The 20,948-nt window shown below is 44.1% G+C and overlaps 3 protein-coding genes across 8 annotated transcripts in view; 1 reads left to right on the top strand and 2 right to left on the bottom strand.

The window, feature by feature from the left end:
• Positions 1–138: 138 nt before the first annotated feature.
• On the bottom strand, positions 139–4,409 carry kcnv1 (potassium voltage-gated channel modifier subfamily V member 1). Its single transcript, XM_047334995.1, has 4 exons — positions 4,030–4,409; positions 3,122–3,789; positions 1,298–1,680; positions 139–1,158 (listed from the first exon to the last, which is right to left on the bottom strand). Exons 1-4 carry the CDS (start codon positions 4,407–4,409, stop codon positions 1,021–1,023), a joined length of 1,569 nt encoding a protein of 522 aa, XP_047190951.1. The 3' UTR covers positions 139–1,020.
• A 4,643-nt stretch (positions 4,410–9,052) lies between these two features.
• On the top strand, positions 9,053–16,718 carry dek (DEK proto-oncogene). 5 transcript variants are annotated; one of them, XM_047335034.1, is made up of 13 exons: positions 9,209–9,693; positions 9,784–9,895; positions 10,194–10,337; positions 10,432–10,530; positions 10,650–10,759; positions 11,193–11,287; positions 11,383–11,512; positions 12,885–13,220; positions 13,462–13,629; positions 13,967–14,057; positions 14,946–15,088; positions 15,180–15,248; positions 15,888–16,718. In XM_047335034.1, the coding sequence occupies exons 3-13, from the start codon at positions 10,223–10,225 to the stop codon at positions 15,897–15,899; spliced, it is 1,368 nt and encodes a 455-aa protein (XP_047190990.1). In that variant the 5' UTR covers positions 9,209–9,693; positions 9,784–9,895; positions 10,194–10,222; the 3' UTR covers positions 15,900–16,718. The 5 variants fall into 5 exon arrangements, with proteins under 5 accessions (XP_047190992.1, XP_035463482.1, XP_047190991.1 ...); XM_047335036.1 differs by lacking the exons at positions 9,209–9,693; positions 9,784–9,895 and adding an exon at positions 9,053–9,201 and having other exon boundaries at positions 14,949–15,088; XM_035607589.2 differs by lacking the exons at positions 9,209–9,693; positions 9,784–9,895 and adding an exon at positions 9,053–9,201.
• Positions 16,719–17,761: 1,043 nt separating this feature from the next.
• LOC118284651 (atrial natriuretic peptide receptor 1-like) overlaps positions 17,762–20,948 on the bottom strand; it is a 36,962-nt gene continuing 33,775 nt past the window's right edge. The window contains exons 20-22 of one of the 2 annotated variants that reach the window (XM_035607535.2): positions 20,722–20,896; positions 20,387–20,485; positions 17,762–19,322 (exon numbers count right to left, since the gene is read on the bottom strand). In XM_035607535.2, coding sequence (XP_035463428.2) covers positions 19,177–19,322; positions 20,387–20,485; positions 20,722–20,896 — 420 coding nt within the window. In that variant the 3' untranslated portion in view covers positions 17,762–19,176. Of the gene's footprint in view, positions 19,343–20,386; positions 20,486–20,721; positions 20,897–20,948 lie in introns of both variants that reach the window. The other variant, XM_035607536.2, reaches the window with a different exon arrangement.

Genomic DNA, 20,948 nt, shown 5'->3' with positions numbered 1-20,948 from the left:
TTACTGTACGTCTCTGCTCTGCTGCCTTCATGTTTACAACAGCACGTGTTCATGTGTTTCCAGTCCTTGTATCCATAAGGTCAGAATGTCTCCAAATGTTCACAATTTACAAAATCTTACGAGACAATTTCGAAGTCGCTGTGTTTGCGATATAGTCATTTAATACATCTCATGTGCAACGAGCACGCGATACATCAAATATATTCGAGATACCGCCCACCCCTAATCTGGCCACGTCGCATTCATCACACACTTCTATCTTCACAAAGGTGAGTAAATTAAGTTCGTAACCATGATGAACGTCACCCGCAGGGATTTGTGCACGAGTCGGGCAAAGAAGAATAATCGACCATATAAGGTGTTTTGCTCCCTGCCCCTCGTCACGAAGAGTTCATTTAGCGAAGACGGTTTCACAGGGTAAAAATCACGCTGCCACATCGAGTCCTGCATCAGTGGGAAGTTGTGTTTTCACCCACACGTAACATGATCTCTGTTCACCGGACGAGCACATGCCTCGGTGAAACCCTGCAGGCTGTTGAGTTTTTTTCCCCCTTGCCCGCCGTCTGACTCAGTCCTGCAGTGAAGAACCGTCTCCTGTGGGTCTTTTCAAATGTCACATCGATGGCCTGAATAAAAGCACTGACCTGGGATTTTTGTATACAGTGTGTAATTCAAATTTGTACGGGAATATTTTCAACAGTGAAGTTTCACTAAGTCTAAGAGACGGACGCACACATTTCCTATCTTTGCCTGTGACACTGAAGTTGCGCTGACGAAACTGTGACGAGCCAATCAACACGTTGTCCAGTTAAATGAGTTAAACTGTCCACTCAGGCCAGAAGCATCAAATATGACAGCTGCGACGGAAGGTTGACGTAGGAAGGAATAGTGTGAGGAAAGATTTTCCTCCAGTGAGAATGAGTCCCAGCAGCGGCTGCGTTTCAGTGCCTTGCTCATGAACCGCGCACCCTCGGACTCCCGTGGCGTTCGGCCGCCGTGACGCCGGACGCTCTGCTGGTTCTACCACCACAGCTCTTCTCCTCCGCTGCTGCGGGTGCTCGCCCGCTCGCGCCCCCGCGGCCTCAACATCTCCAGGACGCTGCTGGCGTAGGCGTCCCTCAGGTTCACGCCTCCCCCGACTCCTCCTCCCTCCCCCGCCTCCTCCTCCCTCCCCCGCCTACTCCTCCCCCCCGACTCCTCCTCCCTCCCCCGACTCCTCCTCCCTCCCCCGCCTCCTCCTCCCCCCCCGACTCCTCCTCCCTCCCCCGACTCCTCCTCCCTCCCCCGTCTCCCCCACCGGGCCGCGGGCCAGCCTCTTCAGCATCTCGCCGTGCCGCGTCGCCGCCTCCTTCACCTTCAGCGTGAAGTAGCAGGCGGAGAAGCGGTCGTTGATGATGGCGATGGGCAGCGCCAGGATGAGGATCCCGGACAGGATGCAGAGGAAGGCCAGCACCTTGCCCACCGCCGTGTCGGGCCGGATGTCCCCGTAGCCGACGGTGGTCATGGAGGTGGTCGCCCACCACCAAGCGGCCGGCACGCTGGTGAAGGTGGTGGCGGGAAGGTCGTGCTCCAGTGCGAAGACCACCACGGCGAAGATGGAGATGCCAACTCCCAGGAAGAGGAGCAGGAGGCCGACCTCCTCGTAGCACTGGGCGATGGTCAAACCCAGAGACTTCAGGCCTGGACGAGAGGACCAGAGACACTTTGTGTTAGGTTCACTTTCTCAAGTGAGAAAGTGAACCCGCGGTGCGTCGGCTGAACATCTCATCCGGACGTTTTGATGATGCGTCTTTTCTTTTAAACGACCCACATCTTGTTCTTGTTCATGGTCCTTCAGAACATGAACACCTGAGTGGCTCAGATTGTGTCGGTCGTGTTTCATCGTTTTCATGTTGAAGTCTGTTGCATTGGTGGTTTTTTACAATACAAAAGACAGAAAAGGAAGAAATAAGCAAGCCACAATGGGAAATACATATTTTTTTCAAAGTTCAATACGTTTGCAAGTCCGTCTATGGTCTACCCGCAGTACGTGACGTTTGAATGAACCTCAACGTCCCTCGTGGATGAAGAACGAATTCAAAGACTGCATGAAGCTGAATGTACTGTCGCTTTAAATGATGTTGTTCTTCATTGGTTCTTTAGGATCCCATGGGCAGGGTCGTAGTTCGAAACCGGCAAATTTGGTTTCAGATTTTTAGGTGCTCCAGATGTTTGCCTAATCCTTTGCATCTGCCTGTATTGAGCCGATGAAAAGCTTTGGTTTTAAGTTGATATGACATGTTTTATCTTATAGAATAAGGAATGATGCATCTTTTGTTGTTTTATTTTATATTTGGAAAAATTGTCCATTATTACCTAAACCCCTTTGTCACGCATTAAGATACGTTTCTACAAATCTTTTATAATGAAAATTAAAGCTACAGTGTGTGATATTTATAAGCTATAACTCTGTGATCATACATGTATTATCGACCCCGAATGAGTTAAATATAGTTCCATGAGTTGGACCCGACCTCCGTGTGAGTCTCCATGTTTCTACGTGTTGAACTAAACGGTCCAGAATACGTCGCGTTCCTGTTCAATTTTCAGACGCTGCCTGAAACCGGAAATGAATCAGGGGCGCGTCGCCATGAAGTGTCCCCTGTCGGTCGCTCAGTTGGTTGCGGTCTGCAACTTCACCACCAGATGGCGCCAGGAAGTTACAAAAATTACACACTGGGGCTTTAAGAACATTTTTTGTGTATTTACAGAGTTTATGGAAAAGCGAGAACAGAGAGAAAACAAGAACGAGAACATGGTGATGAAGATAAACAAGTAAACAACCAAACAACCCCCTTGTAAAACCTCCGGAGAAAAAACGCGAGAGCCGATGTGAGAAAACAGCAGATCTGATCTGTTGTGAACGCGTCCGACTCTGACAATCTCCTGCTGCATTCGTCAGATGCGGAAGGTTACATTTCGTAAAATGTATGGACGAAACATTTTCAGAAGCTCATGTCTCAACAGGTTCAGACTGCCGACTGCCTCAGGAAACCGAGATCGCCTCCAGCCCCTCCCCCTGATTCTTGAAGGATCAACGGAATAACTGACGCATGGTTCATCCATGTTCCGCTGTGTTTACCTGTCGAGTGTCGTCCCAGCTTCAGCATGCGGAGGGACCGGAGGAGTCGGAGGACCTGCACCACGCGGCCCATGTTCTCCAGCTCCGTGGTTCCTCCGTGGAGGCTCTCCACCGCCTGCGTCACATAGAACGGCAGGATGGCCAGCAGGTCGATCACGTTGGGGATGCTCCGACTGAACCGACACTTGTCCCTCACGCAGAGGAACCGGAGCACAAGTTCGCCGGTGAACCACACCACGCACACGTACTCCAGGGTGTCGAACGGCAACAGTTCCCCGACGGTGACATCACTCACGCCAAAGTCCTTCCCCGAGTCCAGCGAGATGAGCACCATGTCGACAGCCGACAGCACCACGAAGAAGACCGACAGCGAGCAGAAGGTGCGAGCAGCTCGTGAGGTTTCAGGTTTCTCCAGAAAGTCCCACAGGCGCCGTCGGAGAGCGGGGAAGGCGGCGCCCACAAAATCCTCATCACCTTCGTCGGGCTCAAAGTCTCTCTGGACCTCGAGGTTCTCCTTCTGCTCCTTGCGGCGATGGTAACGCTCGCGGCAGCAGGGGTTGATTCGAAGCTCGTCGATGCCCCAGTACTCGATCTCCTGCAGGAAGGAGACCTCGCACAGCTCCTCCCTGACGTGCAGGTGACCCGTCCGGTAGAAGTTCATCACGTACCTGTCGGGCAGAAGCACAAAGAGTCAGAAGAGCACTGCGAGACATCAGGAGAATCTCAACGCTGATTGGCTTTGGGGACAGTTTGAATGAACAGTTTTTGCAATTTTTCACTGCACATCGATATCACAACACTACAAAATAGTTTCAACAGGTGTGTGAGATCAGGCTACGCAGACGTTTTCGACATTGGTTATTACAACGGGACATCGAGCACGTCACAGGGAAGGAGGCGCCACCTACTGGAAGGTCTGTGAGTTTCGGTCGAAGAAGAACTCGTTCCCCAGGAGGTCGGCGTCGTCGCACGGCTCCAGGGCCGAGTCGCGGCCGCAGCAGGCCAGTTTCCCCAGCCGGCTCTCCGGGTGGGACGCCAGCAGCTCCTGGGACAGCACGTAGCGACTCCCGCCGACGTTGATGACGAAGAAGTCCAGTGGGTCTTTGACACAGGACGCCCTCGTCGTCGTCGTCTCGCTGAAGAAAGCACTGGAGTGCAGAGAGACCGGGGAGGCGGTGTCGCTGTGGGACTCCGCGCCCTCGACCGAGCACGAAAGGAGGCTCATGGTGGAGGAGCTGCTGGAGAGGTGAAGGGTCAGAGGAGTCGGTAACAAATATAGCAGTTCCATTTCAAAACGAAGCAAACAGCTCTTTCAGTTTCACACGTGGTGAATCACGGAATTCTTAATAGCTGCATCATTTTGATGTCTTGGCCACTTGGGGGCAGAAAAACTCCTTGACAAGCTGACACACTTTGATTTATCACGTCTATGATATTTAGTCCTGGTAAATAGCTGCCTACTCCCTTGACACAGCGAGATGATCATCCCATCGTGTTTGTGTCCAATATTCACTCTCTTGTTAGCTCTGTTTTTGTTCTCGTCCAACTCCTGGACTGCAGCTGTAGATGTTCCACTGTGTCCACGGTGATCTTCATCCAAATAAATCACAACATTTTAAAGGGGATTGACAAATCAAACCAGTTTCCATCCACTGCTATTGGAAGCTAAGGTTCTATGAGATAAGCAGTAGGTGGCGCCAGATTAACCAAATTCTGGGCCCTATGCATAAGCAGTCTCTGTGGGCCCCCCGCAGCTATGATGCTGATTAATTTATGATACAGAAAAACCCAAATTATACAGAAACATCTGTCGTCGGCGCTGCAGTCAGTCCCAGGAGCTCATGCTTTGTCTCTAAATCTGCGATTGACTAATCTGACAAAAGGTGTTTAGTCTGATCCAGGAGTTGGTGTCGTCTGTTTCGTGGACTTGTGGTCCTGCCGCTGCCGTTGGCAGAAGGAACAGGGATGTTTTTAAGTTCCCAGAACGTCCTCACGCGACCTCGTCTGTGACGGCAAAGGCAGCGTCGACGAGTCACAGAGACAAAACAGAGGGAGCAAAGAAAGACAGACTCTCAGAGGAGAGGAGGAGGAACGAGGGAATGACGAGACGTAGAACCGAGAGAGACGAAGCGTCTGGCCACGTCCCCCTTGTAGCTGCTGCCACATTTTTAATATTTTCGCTGCTTTTTACCTAATTAATAGATCTAATGCTACTATTCCTTTGATCATTCATTCCCTTTCACTCTGTTTCTCGCTGTCATCTCGCTCTCTGAATATAACATGAGGCCATTTGAGCGGAGACGGCTTTTGGGCAATATCCAAATTTATGATGCCGTTAATTCTTGCATAAATTCAGTTTGACCAGATGAAAAACCACATTGTCGGACTTCGAGGAAGCTGCCAATCACGGCAATAGCGCTGCCCACCACAGGGTGGCTGCAGCGCACTTCCACCTGGGATTATCAATTTTATGTTCCAGAAGACGTTGGATCGTTCGTTCGTCGAACATGGACCAAGAAAGAATCCATTAAATGTTGGCGTGGATTTGGAAAAAAGGGATTTTTTAGGGGGAAATTCATGGATTCATGGATTGAGTTATGAATATAGACTCTGTTGTACTTTGTAGTGTCTTCTTGTCCATATATGGAATCAGAGGGGAATATGGGCTTACTTCTCTTCCTTTGGAATGTTATGCAAGGGGTCTTTCAAGGACCCTTACCACTCCTTTACTTGGCCTTGAAAGTTACACGTCTCATATAGCATAACTTGATTCGAAACCAGGTGTTCCTTGTCAAGCCAACGATGGGCCTATAAAGGTAACCCCCAGGAAGAGTCGAGAGGGTTGTCCTTTTGGCCGGACACTCTCCAAGCTCTGCAGGGCTTGAATCGATACTGGTCTTTTTGTAATAAACCTTTATATACAATCAAGACGGTGTCGGCGGACTTCTCTTCAGTACATCTTCACATCATCGCTACTTAGTATACAACAACTTCTTAAAGTTTTGAAAGTGTTGACGTCATTTCTTGATATTTAAATCTTAAACGATCCAATGCTAAACGTTTCCGATATCATCAAATGACACACAAACTCTTTAACATATAGGATCACTGAAAGACTCACAGTAAATTATTTTCTTTGTGTTACATTATTTAATTTAAATAATTGCAATTTTCCAGACAATGAATCTGAACATGTAATAATCCAGGTTCAAAAATCGTCTTTAATTTTTTCGACAAATTAAAGCCAAAGGTTTTTCAATGTGCTTTTGATTCTCCATGAATCAGAAACTGGTCAACAGCCATTCAAAAATATAATTTTTCATCATGTTTTTAAGCACGTTTTATAATCAGGCTTTAGATGAAACACGTTTAGTTTGCGTACGTGACACTGAAGCAGAGCTTTCTGACTCAACAAATGAGATTTTTTATTATTTTACGTAAGAGCCTTTCAAAAAAAAATTGTATAGTGATTAAAATCTACAAATGTAAACTGAAAACTGATATAAACACTTAGATGTGTATTTTTCTGGAAGAAAACATGGAGGCAAAACAGCTTGAATCGTCTATGCGATAAATTCTCGTCTGGACAGAATCACTCCCAAAGAGTTCTCATGATTTTATGTTTTTATTGTTGAATTTCTCAGAATTTCTTTTTTCTCCGAGACCATTTAAAATCCAAATAAAACCAAATGTCATCCGGCTGCTTTCTAATAAACATGAATGATTATGATTATTATTGGACTTCATCATCTGACATGTATTCAATATTTTCTACATTGAGTTATACAAATATTTTGATATGTATTTCAGTAAGACATTATGTGTGTATATATATATATATATATATATATATACACATATTGTAGATTGTTGCAAGATCTTACCTGGTTTAAAAGAAAATAATCTTCAGCATCTTTGTTTGATCAAAACTCCACATTTTCACAGGTAACATCCAAAGCAAATCCGTTTTTCTTCTGGCTTATTGTTGTACAATGACAAAAACAAAGTATAAAAGCCTAAAGTTTGTATATTTCCTTTTTAAGAGAGAGAGAGAGAGGGAGAGGAGGCTGAAGGCAGCAGCTCCTGAAGCCTCCGATCTCTGCTCTGTGTGATTGCGGGTTTAAAATAAAGTGGTGGGTTGTATGGAGGGTGATTAATGCCACATTTCAAAAAGAAGCCACACTGTGAGAGGCTCTTGTTATTGCAGATGATGAACTGTGAATAAAGATGGTTGACGCTCTCCACTTCCTGCCATGGCACAAAAATGAACGTGAAATATGTAGGATATGCGCGCCGCCATCTTGTGATTTTAAGGTCCATTGGAGTCGGATCGTGGCGTGTGCCCTCGACCGATCCGGCGTCAGTGTCAGCTGTCAATCATGAGACTCACACGGAGGTCGGGTCCACCTCATATAACTATATGTAACTCATTCAAAGTTGATGATACATATATGAACACAGAGTCATTGACAATATATTCAATTTCTATAAATAAGTAAGTATTACACACTGAAGCTTCTAAAGGAATAACCTGGTTGTCTGTAGTTTTCCAGACAACATCTCTGTTTTTTGGCTCTGTAAGCTCTTGTGGCATTAATCATCCTCCATACTTTAAAAAAAATATCACGCTATAGGTTCCATTCGATTTGAGATCCTGCTGCTAGGCAACAACATTTCTTTTTCTGAATCCAACTTTATTAAAATTAAATTGATGCTCCACTTGTATATCACACGCCACCAGCTCCACCGTGTGTCGTCAAGATAGTTAGAGAAAATCTATTTTTATGGAAATAAATGACCAAACACAGATTATTTCTTTTCCTGAGACGTGGAGACGTTGGGATGTTTTCTTCAGGCTGCTGACCCCTGAGGGAAGCCCAGACAACATCAGCCTGTCAGCTGGACATTGTGCCCGACGCCCCCGGTGCCTCGTTACCCACCATGTGTCTGAAAGAGACACTGATTCACATCCCAGAGCTTCAAATTTTATCCTCCTAGTAGGTATGAAATGTCAGTATATGAACCTCACATATGATAAATGAAAATATATGCTGCACATGAAAAATAATCGTCTTCTTGTCAAACTGCAAACCACTTTTAAAGATTTTGGCATCTGGACAATTACAAGCGCATTGTTTTTGCTGGTTGTATTGAATTAATTTTATTCAGATACACAACATGTTATACTATAAACATATAGTATGTGGGTTTTTTTCAGCTCACAGCTGGAAAACAGCTCCAGCACAGCGATGAAGTTTCTATTTGTTTCAGGAACATAAACCGGGGTTATGACCCTGTGAGTCATGTGACTTTACGTACTTGAGTGTATACATTTCAGGTTATTTTATACTTCTACTCCTCCACATGTCAGAGGGAAATGTACTTTTTACTGCACGTCGTTTATTTTACAGCTATAGTTACCAGTCATGTTACAGATTAATATTAAGATTTCACATGTAAACATATGATGAAACACATTAATTTCCTGGAAATAAAATAAATTAATGAAGGAATTTTACTTGTGTTATGCATTTTTTCAGTCTTTTATTATTATTATTATTATTAGTTCAGTCTTTTATTATTATCATGATTAGTAATTCAGTCTTTTGTTATTATTATTATTATTATTAGTTCAGTCTTCCACTATAATTATGATTATTAGTTCAGTTCTTTTGTAATTATTATTATTATTAGTTCAGTATTTCATTATTATTATTAGTTCAGTCTTTTATTATTAATCTCATTATCATTATTTCAGTTTTTTGTTATTATTATAGTATTATTATTATTATCATTATTATTATTTCAGTCTTTTATTATTATAATCATTATAATATTAGCCTTTTCCACAAGGCTGCCATGTTCACAGTAAAGACAGAAGGGGGCAGCAGTGCAACGTTAACGCGCTTCGATCCTCCAGAAGCAACACGAAGAAGAAGAGGAAGCGTCATCGGTCGTCGGTCCAATCAAGTGGAGTAGCCGCCCGTCTAATCCCCGCCCCCCCGGAGAAAACCGCCATCATGAAATCAAAAACAAGACTGAGCCGACAGATGAGACGCGGCCCGCAGGCTCGTGACGAGGTAAACTTCTTCGGTCCGCTCACGTCAGCCGCTCGGACTCCGGCTGCGTGGAGACGCGTGAGCGGGAGTTCCCTCCGGTTGTAAAACGCTCTTCGGCGGCTGCTTCTCTCTTTTCCCGCGGGTCGGTCAGTGACGTCGCCGCAGCTAACGTCAGCGCTAGCAGCTCGCGGCTAGCTGCCCGGAGCTAGCTGCCCGGAGCTCCGTGCTCCGCCGGTCAGCGCTGCTCGAACTTTACCCGCCAGCGAGCAGTCGCCGCCGGGTGAACAGTCAGGCAAGACACCGCGGCGGCACAGATGTCGGCGGATGTGAAAGTTGTTTTTCTGTTTTTCTTGTCCGGCGCCCGGTGGCGGGCTGACCTGACCTGACGCGGAGTCGCCGCTGCGCGCCAATCGGCAGCGACGTCGGTGTGAAGGAGCCGACGACTGAAACTCTTCGGGACGACGGACACCGAGCCGGACGTTCCTCCTGGGAAACACCTGGATCATAGCAAATGTGAAAGTGATCTTGGATCTGAGGCTGCAACCAACGATTAGTTTCATTATCGATTATTTTGTCGATTAATCGATTTGTTGTTTGCTCCAGACAACGAGTCGATCGTGTTTCCCAGTAGCCCAGGATGATGTTCTGATTGGTCCACCCCAAAGGTCTTCAGATCACTGTCACAGAGGAGCAAAGAAACCAGAACATATTCACGGTTAAGAAGCTGAAATCAGAGAATTATGAACGGAATGTACTCGAACGGATTAAACGATTATCAAAATAGTTGGCGATTAATTTAGTAGTAGATTAATAATCGATTTAACTGTTACAGCTCTGCTTGGATCTGTTTGAAAGATATATCCTACAGACTACAGACTGCTCAGAGGAGATGAACTTGTATTTATGGTCCGAATGTAAGACAACGGGGAAAGTACAAGAGAACCTGCGGATGATTCACATGCAGGTTAAATCCAAATTTGTGACATCACACGTGTCCACGTCTCTGCTCTCAGGACACATTGACGCCGAGGCAAGCGCAGACATGAGCGAGGTGGCGGAGGAAGCGATGGACAGCTCCGCGGTGTCCGAGGAGGAGGTGGAGGCGGACCAGCGGGACGACCAGTCCAGTCCGAGCAAAGGCCGCAGCAAAGTGCCTGGTAAAGGGACAGGGACGGTTTGAAATATCCACCTGACACTGAGATTTATGGTGATTCAATTTCCTTTAATCCTCCTCGCTCTCTTTGGTCGCAGCTGCAGGTGAAATCATTGAGGGCAAACGGGCGAAGAAGACGGTGGAGAGGCTCGACTTCCAGGCTCCCAAGCAAATGGAGAAGCTCAAGATCGGAGATGGTAAATATTAGAGTATGACAGACACAAATTATGGATATAATAGTTCTTTTTATTTTTTTAAAGATGAGCTAACTGGACATTTGCTGATTAAAAACTTTATGTGCGTCTTTTTTCTTCAGGCAGCGGAGATAAATTAGGAGAGATTCCACGCACCAGCTTCCAGATCACCAAGATGAAGCCGGCCGACCTGAAGCCTCTTCACGCCATCTTGTTCGACAGACCAGGAAAGGTGAGAACAATCCCTCCAGACTCGACTCAGGCTACGTCCATACGTCTACATACACTGGTCACGTGGTGTAAACAGGAAGTAGATCGTCTCCCTCTGCAGTTGGTTGCTTAGTAACTCCTCTGAAGGAGGAACAGCAATGGTGAAAAAAAGTCGGAGCAGGGATGACGAAGAGGAAGAACTGTTCCTGACCGGAAGTGTGATGAGACCCAATCAGAGAAGAGAACGTGGGTGTCGTAGGCCGCGTGAACACCGGTTCCCTGGACCTGGCAAAAATGTCAATCACACATTTATTCTCAAAATGCTAGATAAAAAAAAAACAACTCCTCCTCTCTTTTTTTTTAACGCCTGGCCCCTTATACTCTTCCGTACCGTGGGGCATTTGCGTTCCCATTTTTTTGTGTTTTGTTTGATAATCACTTTGCTCTGTGAACAGATGGCCATGATGAAGAAGAACCTGCGTCTGTTCAACGGTTTTCCCTTCGATGCCGACAGTGAACAGTACAACAAGAAACGGGAAAAACTCCTCAAGTAAGTTTCTGCGTAGAAACACGTCTCCTCACTGTAGACATGGTGAACAATACGCACAGCAATTTTTTTAAATTATTTTTGCTCTTTTGATGCAGAAATTCAAATTTCACCAACTCCAAACTGAAAGTCGTCTGCGGCGTTTTGGATCTGGAGAAGAAAGGAACTCACTCTGATCTGGTCGACCGGATCCTGACTTTCCTCATCGCACCAAAGAACAGCGGGAAGGTGAGCGCGTGTGATCCAGTGTTTAACTGTACAATATATCTGTCGGCAGATGTATAGAATTCGCAGACATCGTGTGTCTGCATTTTTGCTTGCACATGTGAAACTTTTTGCAGATTACAAAATGCAGAAAATATGTAAATCTTTGGTAAAATTCTCCATAAAAAAATTGGTTTGTTTCCTTTAAGTTGTATATATTTGTTTTTTCTTTTTATTTATAATAAAGGTAATGGCAAAACTGTAAAATATCAAACCTCAGTTAAATCCGAGGAATCGTTGACAAATTGTTAATATGTATTTATTAGCTGAAATATCGGTATCTACATTTTTTTTTACTCCCTAATATTGGTATTGACCCCAAAAAAATCCATATCAGTCTGGCTCTAATTTATTCTCACTGTATCGTGGTGTAGTCGTTTTTTTCCCTTCAATTTCAAATTATTTGTGTGATTATTCACATGCTAAAATCCTTTTTAAAGTCAGTGTTAAAGTTTTAATAAATAAGTTAAATTTTATGTAATTGGACCTTTTTGAAGTTTTGAAGGTGGTTACAGGTAACTTCAGGTAGCTACAGGCAAACTACAGGTGACTATATATAACTGCAAGTTACTACAGGCAACTACAGGTAACCAACTACAGGTAGCTACCGATAACTAACTACAGGTAGCTATAGGCGACTACAGGTAACAACCGGTAGTTTTAGGTGGCTACTGGAAACTAACTACAGGCAGCTACAGGCAACAACTGGTGGCTACAGTTACCTACAGGTGGTTACAGGTATCTACAGGTGGTTACAAGTAACTACAGGTATCTACAGGTGGTTACAGGTATCTACAGGTGGTTACAGGTATCTACAGGTGGTTACAGGTAACTACAGGTGGTTACAGGTATCTACAGGTGGTTACAGGTATCTACAGGCGGTTACAGGTAACTACAGGCGGTTACAGGTATCTACAGGCGGTTACAGGTATCTACAGGCGGTTACAGGTATCTACAGGCGGTTACAGGTATCTACAGGCGGTTACAGGTAACTACAGGCGGTTACAGGTAACTACAGGCGGTTACAGGTAACTACAGGCGGTTACAGGTAGCTACAGGTGGTTACAGGTAGCTACAGGTAACTACCGGTATCTACATGTGGTTACAGGTAACTACAGGTGGTTACAGGTAACTATAGGTGGTTACAGGTAGCTACAGGTGGTTACAGGTAGCTATAGGTAACTACAGGTATTTACAGGTATCTACAGGTGGTCAAAGGTGGTTACAGGTGATTACAGGTAACTAAAGGTGGTTACAGGTAGCTACAGGCAAGTTTATGATTCTCGTCACTTTCAGTGTAAAAAACACTGAGGCGTCTTGCTTTGTCCCTCGTCAGCGTGTCCCCGTGAAGAAGAAGAGGAAATCAAAGAAGAAACTCTCAGGCGACGACGACTCAAAGGCGAAGACCAAGAAAGCGAGCAAATCCAAACCCAGCAGCTCGTCGTCCAGTCCCAAGAAGTCAAAGACTGGAAGCAAGTCCAAAGCCATCGTCATGGACTCGAGCAGCGACGAGGATGAGGAAGATGAGAAGGCGGGGGCGTCGGCCGAGGCCGAGGGATCGGACACTGAGGACAAGCCGTCGGAGAAGGAAGAGGACCAGTCGGACAAGTCGGAGGAGGAGGAGTCAGCAGACGAGGAGGAGGAGGAGGAGGAGGAGGTGGAAGATGATGAGGTGAGATTTTCTGGTGAATTAACCAACAAACCAACTGGAGCTGGAACCATTAGAAGATAAATTGGTCAGTTGATTGACTTAAATACATTTTCCAGCAAAAGTACCAAACATTTAATATATTTCTTTGTATAATTAAATAGTTTCTGCGACATCAAACTGAATATCTCATTTGAAGGCCTCAAAAATATGTCCCCACTCATTTACATCTCAGCTTTTTTAATGTGCAAACATTTTGTGTCAGTCTCCGAAATCCAAGTCGGGCCGAGGGAAGACGGCGTCCAAGAAACCAGCGCCGATGAAAAGGCCGAGGACGCCAGCGAGGAAGACAGGTCCTCCTCCTCCGAAGAAGAAGAGAGCGAAGAAGGACGCTTCAGACGAGTCGGACGTCGACAGTGAAGCTGACGAGAAGGTAAACATTCATTTATCTGCTGCTAATAACTAATGCAGGAAAATGCGTTTGGCCTTTTCATGTTATTTTACAATAATTTGAATTATTCTACATTTTATTTACTTTACTTGAATTTTGCCGTAATTATGTTAAGCACATATTTAAACAACTGTTGCTTGAAAAATTTCAATATGAATTAGATTTTCGCTGCTCTGGCTTGACGTCTTTCACTGCAGTGACTTTTCTCCCTGGAGATTATTTCAGTTTGAAAAGATTTTTCTATGATTGGTAAAGTTTTATCATCTCAGACATGATGATGTTGAGCTGATGTTTCAGGGTTGTTGTTTTCTTTCAACAGCCCAAAAAGAAGAAATCGGCTCCGACCAAACCGGCGGCTAAAACGAAGAAGGCCGACAGCAGCAGCAACAGGAAAAACAACTCCAACACAGGTGAGGAGACGCTAATAAGAGCTGCATAGGCAGCTACGGGCTACTACAGGTTACTATGGGCGACTACGGGCAGCTACGGGCTACTACAGGTTACTATGGGCGACTACGGGCTACTACAGGTTACTATGGGCGACTACAGGCAACTACGGGCTACTACAGGTTACTATGGGCGACTACGGGCAACTACGGGCTACTACAGGTTACTATGGGCGACTACAGGCAACTACGGGCTACTACAGGTTACTATGGGCGACTACGGGCTACTACAGGTTACTATGGGCGACTACGGGCTACTACAGGTTACTATGGGCGACTATGGGCGACTACGGGCTACTACAGGTTACTATGGGCGACTATGGGCGACTACGGGCTACTACAGGTTACTATGGGCGACTATGGGCAACTACGTGCAACTACGGGCTACAACAAGTAACTAACGACCACAACAGGTAATTAAAGACCACAACAAGTAACTAACGACCACAACAGGTAACTAACGACCACAACAGGTAATTAAAGACCACAACAAGTAACTAACGACCACAACAGGTAACTAACGACCACAACAGGTAATTAAAGACCACAACAAGTAACTAACGAACACAACAGGTAATTAAAGACCACAACAAGTAACTAACGACCACAACAGGTAACTACGGGCGACTACAGGTTACGACGGAGCACTACAGGTTACTACAGGTTACTACAGGTTACTACGGACGACTACAGGCGACTACAGGCATAGTTCATTTCAACATGTTTAATGTAAAGACGTGTCTTCTGGGATGAGGTTTATCTGCAGGTTGTGTCTCATGTCTGAGTTTGCGTGAACGAGCTGGAGCCGCCTCCTCCTCACTCCTTCCTGCCACGTGTCATATTGTCGCGCAGCAGACGACAGTTCGGACGACGACGAGCCGCTCATCAAGATGATCAAGAAGTCGCCGAGTGACGAGCAGCTGAAGGAGACGGTGCAGAGTCTGCTGAAGGAGGCTGACCTGGAGGAGATGACCATGAAGCAGATCTGCCAGCGGGTGAGACGCGTGGTGATGATGTCATCATCTCATTCTCTGTATGTCGTAAAAAAATATAATGAATTAATGATTAAAAAAAAACTACTTTCAGGTATTTGACACGTTCCCAGACCACGACCTGACCAGCAAGAAGGACTTCATCAAGCAGACCGTCAAGTCTGTGAGTGTCCACACACACACACACACACTCACACACACACTCCTGAATTTCAGCATATTTAGAATGTTTTAATTTTTTTAGACGCAGCCAGTTGCTGAGTGTTGCTAATGCCAGTAAAAATGCTAAGCTAACATCAGTCAAGACGGTGGTTGTGTCCGAAGTCACTCACTTATCATCATCACCTCCTCACTGTACACGGAGATGGATGTAGACGACGAAATATAGTGAAGCTTATCGGCCGATTCGCTCTGAGATGTTGAAATTTATGTCCAAAAAATCCCACTTGTGCCGACATCCAGTTATTGATTTTAACATCTGTCAACAATTGTTGCTTTTAAATTCTGTCAATGTCGAAGTGATTAGTCATCACAGACAGTTTCTACCTCCAGTACAATGGGGCTATGAAAAATGTCCAAAATGTAAATATTATTTAGTTTTCTTAGTTTTATTTGATCATAAACAAAATTTTAGTTTTTCTCCCGACCTCAAAAAATTTGAGGATTTTTGAGACAAAAAATACTGTTTAAATAAATGCACATGACAAAACTACATATACATGTACTATAAAGTACAACCGTAATAAAGTATAGATATGAATATGTATCGCTGTGACGTCACGTCGTAAACGTTTTCTCGCAGCTCATCACATGAAGATCTGAAGAATGACGTCGACGTGAGTCGCTGCAAAGGGAAAAAAACGGCCGCAGCTTCTTCTTCATCATCAGTTTCACGTCAGAGTTTCTTTTTATACGAAGCTGTTTTATAAATGATTTTTTTTTTCACTATTATTATTAATGTGTGACTTGTGTATAGTTTTTTTCAGATTAACTCAACAGTTCTCATCTTTTCATTTTAAAAATGCTTTCTGGTCGAGTCCAAAGCATAGTAGTGATTATTTAAAAAAGCAAAACAAATCAATTTTAGAAAAGGACAATTTTTTTTTTTAACAAGTGGTCGATTTATACGTCTAGTGATTCATCTAGAGTCAAATCTAACATGTATTTTTCCTCTGTGAGAGTTTGTCTTCATCAGTGAATCAGAAGTTTCTTTCGCTCCAGTCGCTTTTGAATGAATTAAGCCGAACAGACAAACAAAAAAACTGTTTTGCAGGTCAAAATGAAGCAGTGGTTTGAACATCTGAACAATTTTTATTTTATTTTAATTTTTTATTTTATTAAAAAAAATACATTTGTCCAAATCTGATCTTTTGCTTTTCAATTACATTTTTTATTTCTGGATTAAGATTTGTTCGCGTTTCTAATGAGATGAAGTTATTTTTGATTAATACATATTTTAACTGATTCTTTTTTTGTTGTTGTTTTTTGCTCTGTCTAATATTATTTTACACCTTCAAATCCAAAAGTTAACTGTGCTGACTAATTTACTTACTGATTAAAATTGTACCTTTTTGAACAAAACTGCCTAAATGTCGTTTAGAAAAATAAACATTCCCAGGTTTTTTGGCTACGATTTGCAACGTCAACGTCATTTTTCCTTTCACTTATAGATGTGTTGTTTAATTGTGGTGTTGGTGTGTGTCTTTATCAATATAATGGACTCGAATCAGTCATTACAATCAGTCATTGTTACACTACGACCACCAAATGGTAACGATACGTTCGTGACAAAAGAAAATGTTGGTGTGGACGACCAGATGCATCATGTGACTGGAGTGTTCCACTAGAGGGCGCCACAGCCCCAAAATTCCATGACGTCGAGACAGTCGTGAGTATCTGCTCTTAAACTGCCCCCTACTGTCCATGTGCGTATTGAGGATAAGCGAGAATCACTCTGGCTTTTTATCTACGTGTATTAATCAAAAATATCTTTTTTAATCGTGGTCAATCATATAACGTTAAGTATCTCCGGTCATGAAAGGCAGAAACTGGAATCATCAGAACAGTGACGAAACCACTTGTGATGTTTTGACTTTCAGCTGCAGCCCAGAACCAGCAACTGAGCACAGCACTGTACTGAGGCCCCTACAGGTCGGTGCAAAGAAACACAGCTGCTTCACTTCTCTGAATGCTACGGAAGACTATTAGGCCAGGCATGAGAAAAAAAAATGATAGGACTTTTTTTTTTAAATAAATGTATCTTGCATTTCGTGAATAAAGTCGAAATGTGTGATTGACATTTGTGCCAGGTCCAGGCTTTTGGTCCTTCAAAGTGACATTGAGTCACATGATCTATTAGTTTAATAACTGAATAGTTCAGACAAGATATAAACAAATGAAATTTGGGACCAGGAAGCAATTTTTGGGATCAACCAAAACAACCCCATGTTGATGTTTTGTTAGCCAGTTTGCTAAGCTAACACTATCAACCATGTTGGAAAGTTGCGACATTATTACTGACAGTCTGAATCTGGAAAAAACTGGTACCACAACGCTGATGGTGAGAGACATTCAAAATGTAATCTTGACATTTCAAATTGTTAAATAAAAACTTCCCCGCTCATTTTTTTACTTACTCTCTTCCTTAGAATCCCCCACAGGAACTTAAGCTAAATATCAAACATCAAAATTTTTAATTTTTACCAAAACGACTGACGGCACAAAGCTGACAGTCTTTAAATGGTCGCAGGTTACAGGTGAACACTTCACATACAAAATGCTTATGTTCAAGACAATTCTCCCAAAATATTCTGAGACTGCTCTCCTACACGAGGCTCTAACTTTCCTCGTCTAGTCCACTTTAATGACACAATATATAAAAAATATCAGATATTTTGTACATTGAGACACGTTTACATTTTTCACTTCAGGAATCCGTCCATTCTCTGACGAGTCCAAGAAAATATTTTTTGTTCCCGCTTAACAGCTGCAGTGCGTTTGTCCCGTTTGCAGCTTCGGGGTGTTGGGGGTCGCGGGTTTGATCCCCGCCTGTCCAGCCTGCAAACAGGGTCTCAGCTCCCTGTGCTGTCACGCCTCTGTGAGGAAGAACTTAGCCTGGTTGACGTGAAGACCAAGTGTTGTACCGAGTGTGAAACAAGTACGTGCCGTTCCCTAATGTAACTCAAACAAAACTTTTAAAACGTCCAGTGTGAAGAATGCGGGAGGATCTACTGTCGAAATAACATTGTAATAAGAGGTAATATCAACTGAAACTAAAGAATAGTTTTGTGTTAGTTGATTTCACAGAGCCCTCATATCGACATGACCGCAGGTCCAGGGAGTGCGCCATGTTTTTATACAGTAGCCTGGAAGTGACAAACCCAGAGAAATCTGTAACTTCCCCACTAGAGGGCACTAAATCCTACGCACTGCTCCTTTAAAATCACAGGGACATTTTGTACATTTACAGAAAAACGGCCATTCTCAAAATAACTCCTGAACAGCTGCACACAAATAAATTCATTTTTATTTATTTCTTCTCATTCACTACTTGGGATCAGTCCCAAGAGGTTCATGGTGAGGCTCATGAGCTGGAGGTGGGGAAGTTGTGCTGTGAAGCCAAATCATCCTGATCGCCCCTGGTGTCTGGCTGCAGTATAGCTCATAAGCCCCGCCCCCTTTATGTTAGCAGATGGGCCATGGACCAAAGTAAAAAAAAAAGAAAAACCAAAGTAGATGTTAAATAATGTGGTTTCTGGACATGGGAATTCAAGTCAGCTGTGAAGAAACACAAATTCAGATTTTCTTCCTAAAACTCAATTTAAATGGCAAAGGTGTAACATATTAAAAGACCTGGACCACAGAACATTCAGAGTCCGTTCTATCTGGTTCTGCAGGTTTCAGCCTCCGTGATCCATCTCCCGTCCACATCCGACGGGAGATACTAATGTACCGCTGCTCTCTTCCTCCCACGTTGTGGAATCTGAAACCACCCAGGTGGACTTGGGAGGCGATGAGTCCGATCATCTGCAGGATGAAGAGACCACCGGACGTGTTCTTCGTCTCCTCCTCTAGTCCGTGGGGGTCTGTGGTCATTGGCCGTCGCTCTCGCCCAGCAGCCAATAGGTGGTCATCTTGCCTTTGCCCTTGACGTCGACGTCTCCTCTCAGCTCCAGCTGGAAGCAGTTGAACTCCAGCAGGACGTCGCGAGTCGCCGCCGACACGTGGATCTTCAGCGCTGCACGAAACACAGGGGAACTGAAATGAACACGTTCAGACATTCAACGTCTTCAGCCTGAAATTGGACACTGAAGACATTTTATCACACGTGTGTGATGCTGTTTTCAATCTGATGTTTCTTACGTCACCACTGTCCGTTCGTGTCAGCAGGATTAAACAGATTTCCAGTAATGGAACATGGACCAAGAAAGAATTAAATTAAAGCTACAGTGTATAATATTTAGAAGAAGTTATTCATATATAATCAACTCTGAATGAGTTAAATTTAGTTCCATGAGGTGGACCCGACCTCCGTGTGAGTCTCCATGTTTCTATGTCGTGTTGAGCACGGTTGTTGAACTAAACGCTCCAGAATACGTCGCATTCCCTTTGAATTTTCAGATGCTGAAATGGAATCAGCGGAGCGCCGGCATAAAGTGTCCCCTGTCGGTCGCTCAGTTGGTTGCGGTTTTTGCAAATTTACCATCAGATGCCGCCAGAAAATCAGAAAAATTACACACTGGGGCTTTGAGTTTTATTGCAGATCTATATCTGCATCAAATATCGCCATTATGCCGATGATGCACTGATTAATTTCTGTGCTGAACCCATTGCTATTTTTTTTGTTTTGGTGTTTGCCCAAAATTTAACAAAAATAAAAAGGTTCCAGAACAGTCATATTTGACAATTGGGCCATTGACGACAGAGAGGAGCTATGTTTATTATGAATGCAGGTTTTTTACTTTATTAACTTTATTCTGTTCCTCTATATTTCACACACAAATATCTTGATTTTTATTTACCGGACTGTTGTAGTTTAATATCTGATCAGTTTGGAAAATATGTTAACAATGACTTTAACAGCAGTTTAGAAAGGATCAAATCCGCTCCGTGTCAACCAGCTGCAACATTTATTTATTCTCTCTACATGGTAACAGTGATATAATATGTTGATATATATACAGTCTGAGAGGCGACGGTGAATACCCAGGACTTTTAGTTTTGATACTTTTACCTTTTTGAGTTCAATTGTAATATGAGTATGTTCATACAACAGTGTTTTGTCTTTTTTAGAGCACTGACCTTCGCCGCTGGACTCCATCCGTGACGACGTGTTGACAGTGTCGCCGAACAGACAGTATCGTGGCATCTTCAGGCCTACCACTCCTGCACACACTGGGCCTACACACGCACGCACGCACGCACGCAGAAAACAGGTTTACATTATGACGTAAACAAGGCGGAGCTTATTGTTTTGTCATGTTAATCTTATTCCAACCAACCCAGAATTACGACTATAACGTTTCAAAAAAAACAAAAAAACCTCATCCTGACCCAAACGTCAAAGTCCAAAACAAAAGTGGGAAAAAAGTCAAACTAGAAGTCCCTCAGCAGACTCTCCCCGTGTTCCTTCTCACCGCTGTGGATTCCGATCCTCAGTCTCAGCTGCTGCTCTGCTCGGTGGCGGATCCTGAAGGTGCGGACGGCGTCCAGCAGGGCGAGCGCCATGCGGGCGATCTCTCGGCCGTGCAGCTTCCCGTTCCTGACCGGCAGCCCGGACACCACCATGTAGGCGTCGCCGATGGTCTCCACCTGAGGGCGCCACCGGACCAACAAACACCAGGTGAGAATATACGTTATTATT

The sequence above is a fragment of the Scophthalmus maximus genome, chromosome 10 (assembly GCF_022379125.1).
Source record: "Scophthalmus maximus strain ysfricsl-2021 chromosome 10, ASM2237912v1, whole genome shotgun sequence".
In the NCBI taxonomy this organism is placed as follows: domain Eukaryota; kingdom Metazoa; phylum Chordata; class Actinopteri; order Pleuronectiformes; family Scophthalmidae; genus Scophthalmus; species Scophthalmus maximus.
The sequence above is the reverse complement of the archived record's forward strand: the minus strand, read 5'-3'. Positions and strand labels throughout refer to the sequence as shown.

Coding starts and splice junctions, on each gene's coding strand:
- kcnv1 (XM_047334995.1), bottom strand. CDS start 4,409: ATGGAACTGCTATATTTGTTACCGACTCCTCTGACCCTTCACCTCTCC. Junction 3,790..4,029: donor CGAAACTCACAGACCTTCCA/GTAGGTGGCGCC, acceptor TCTGCCCGACAG/GTACGTGATGAACTTCTACC. Junction 1,681..3,121: donor GCTGGGACGACACTCGACAG/GTAAACACAGCG, acceptor CCTCTCGTCCAG/GCCTGAAGTCTCTGGGTTTG.
- dek (XM_035607589.2), top strand. CDS start 10,223: ATGAGCGAGGTGGCGGAGGAAGCGATGGACAGCTCCGCGGTGTCCGAG. Junction 10,760..11,192: donor TGTTCGACAGACCAGGAAAG/GTGAGAACAATC, acceptor CTCTGTGAACAG/ATGGCCATGATGAAGAAGAA. Junction 13,630..13,966: donor ACAGTGAAGCTGACGAGAAG/GTAAACATTCAT, acceptor TTCTTTCAACAG/CCCAAAAAGAAGAAATCGGC.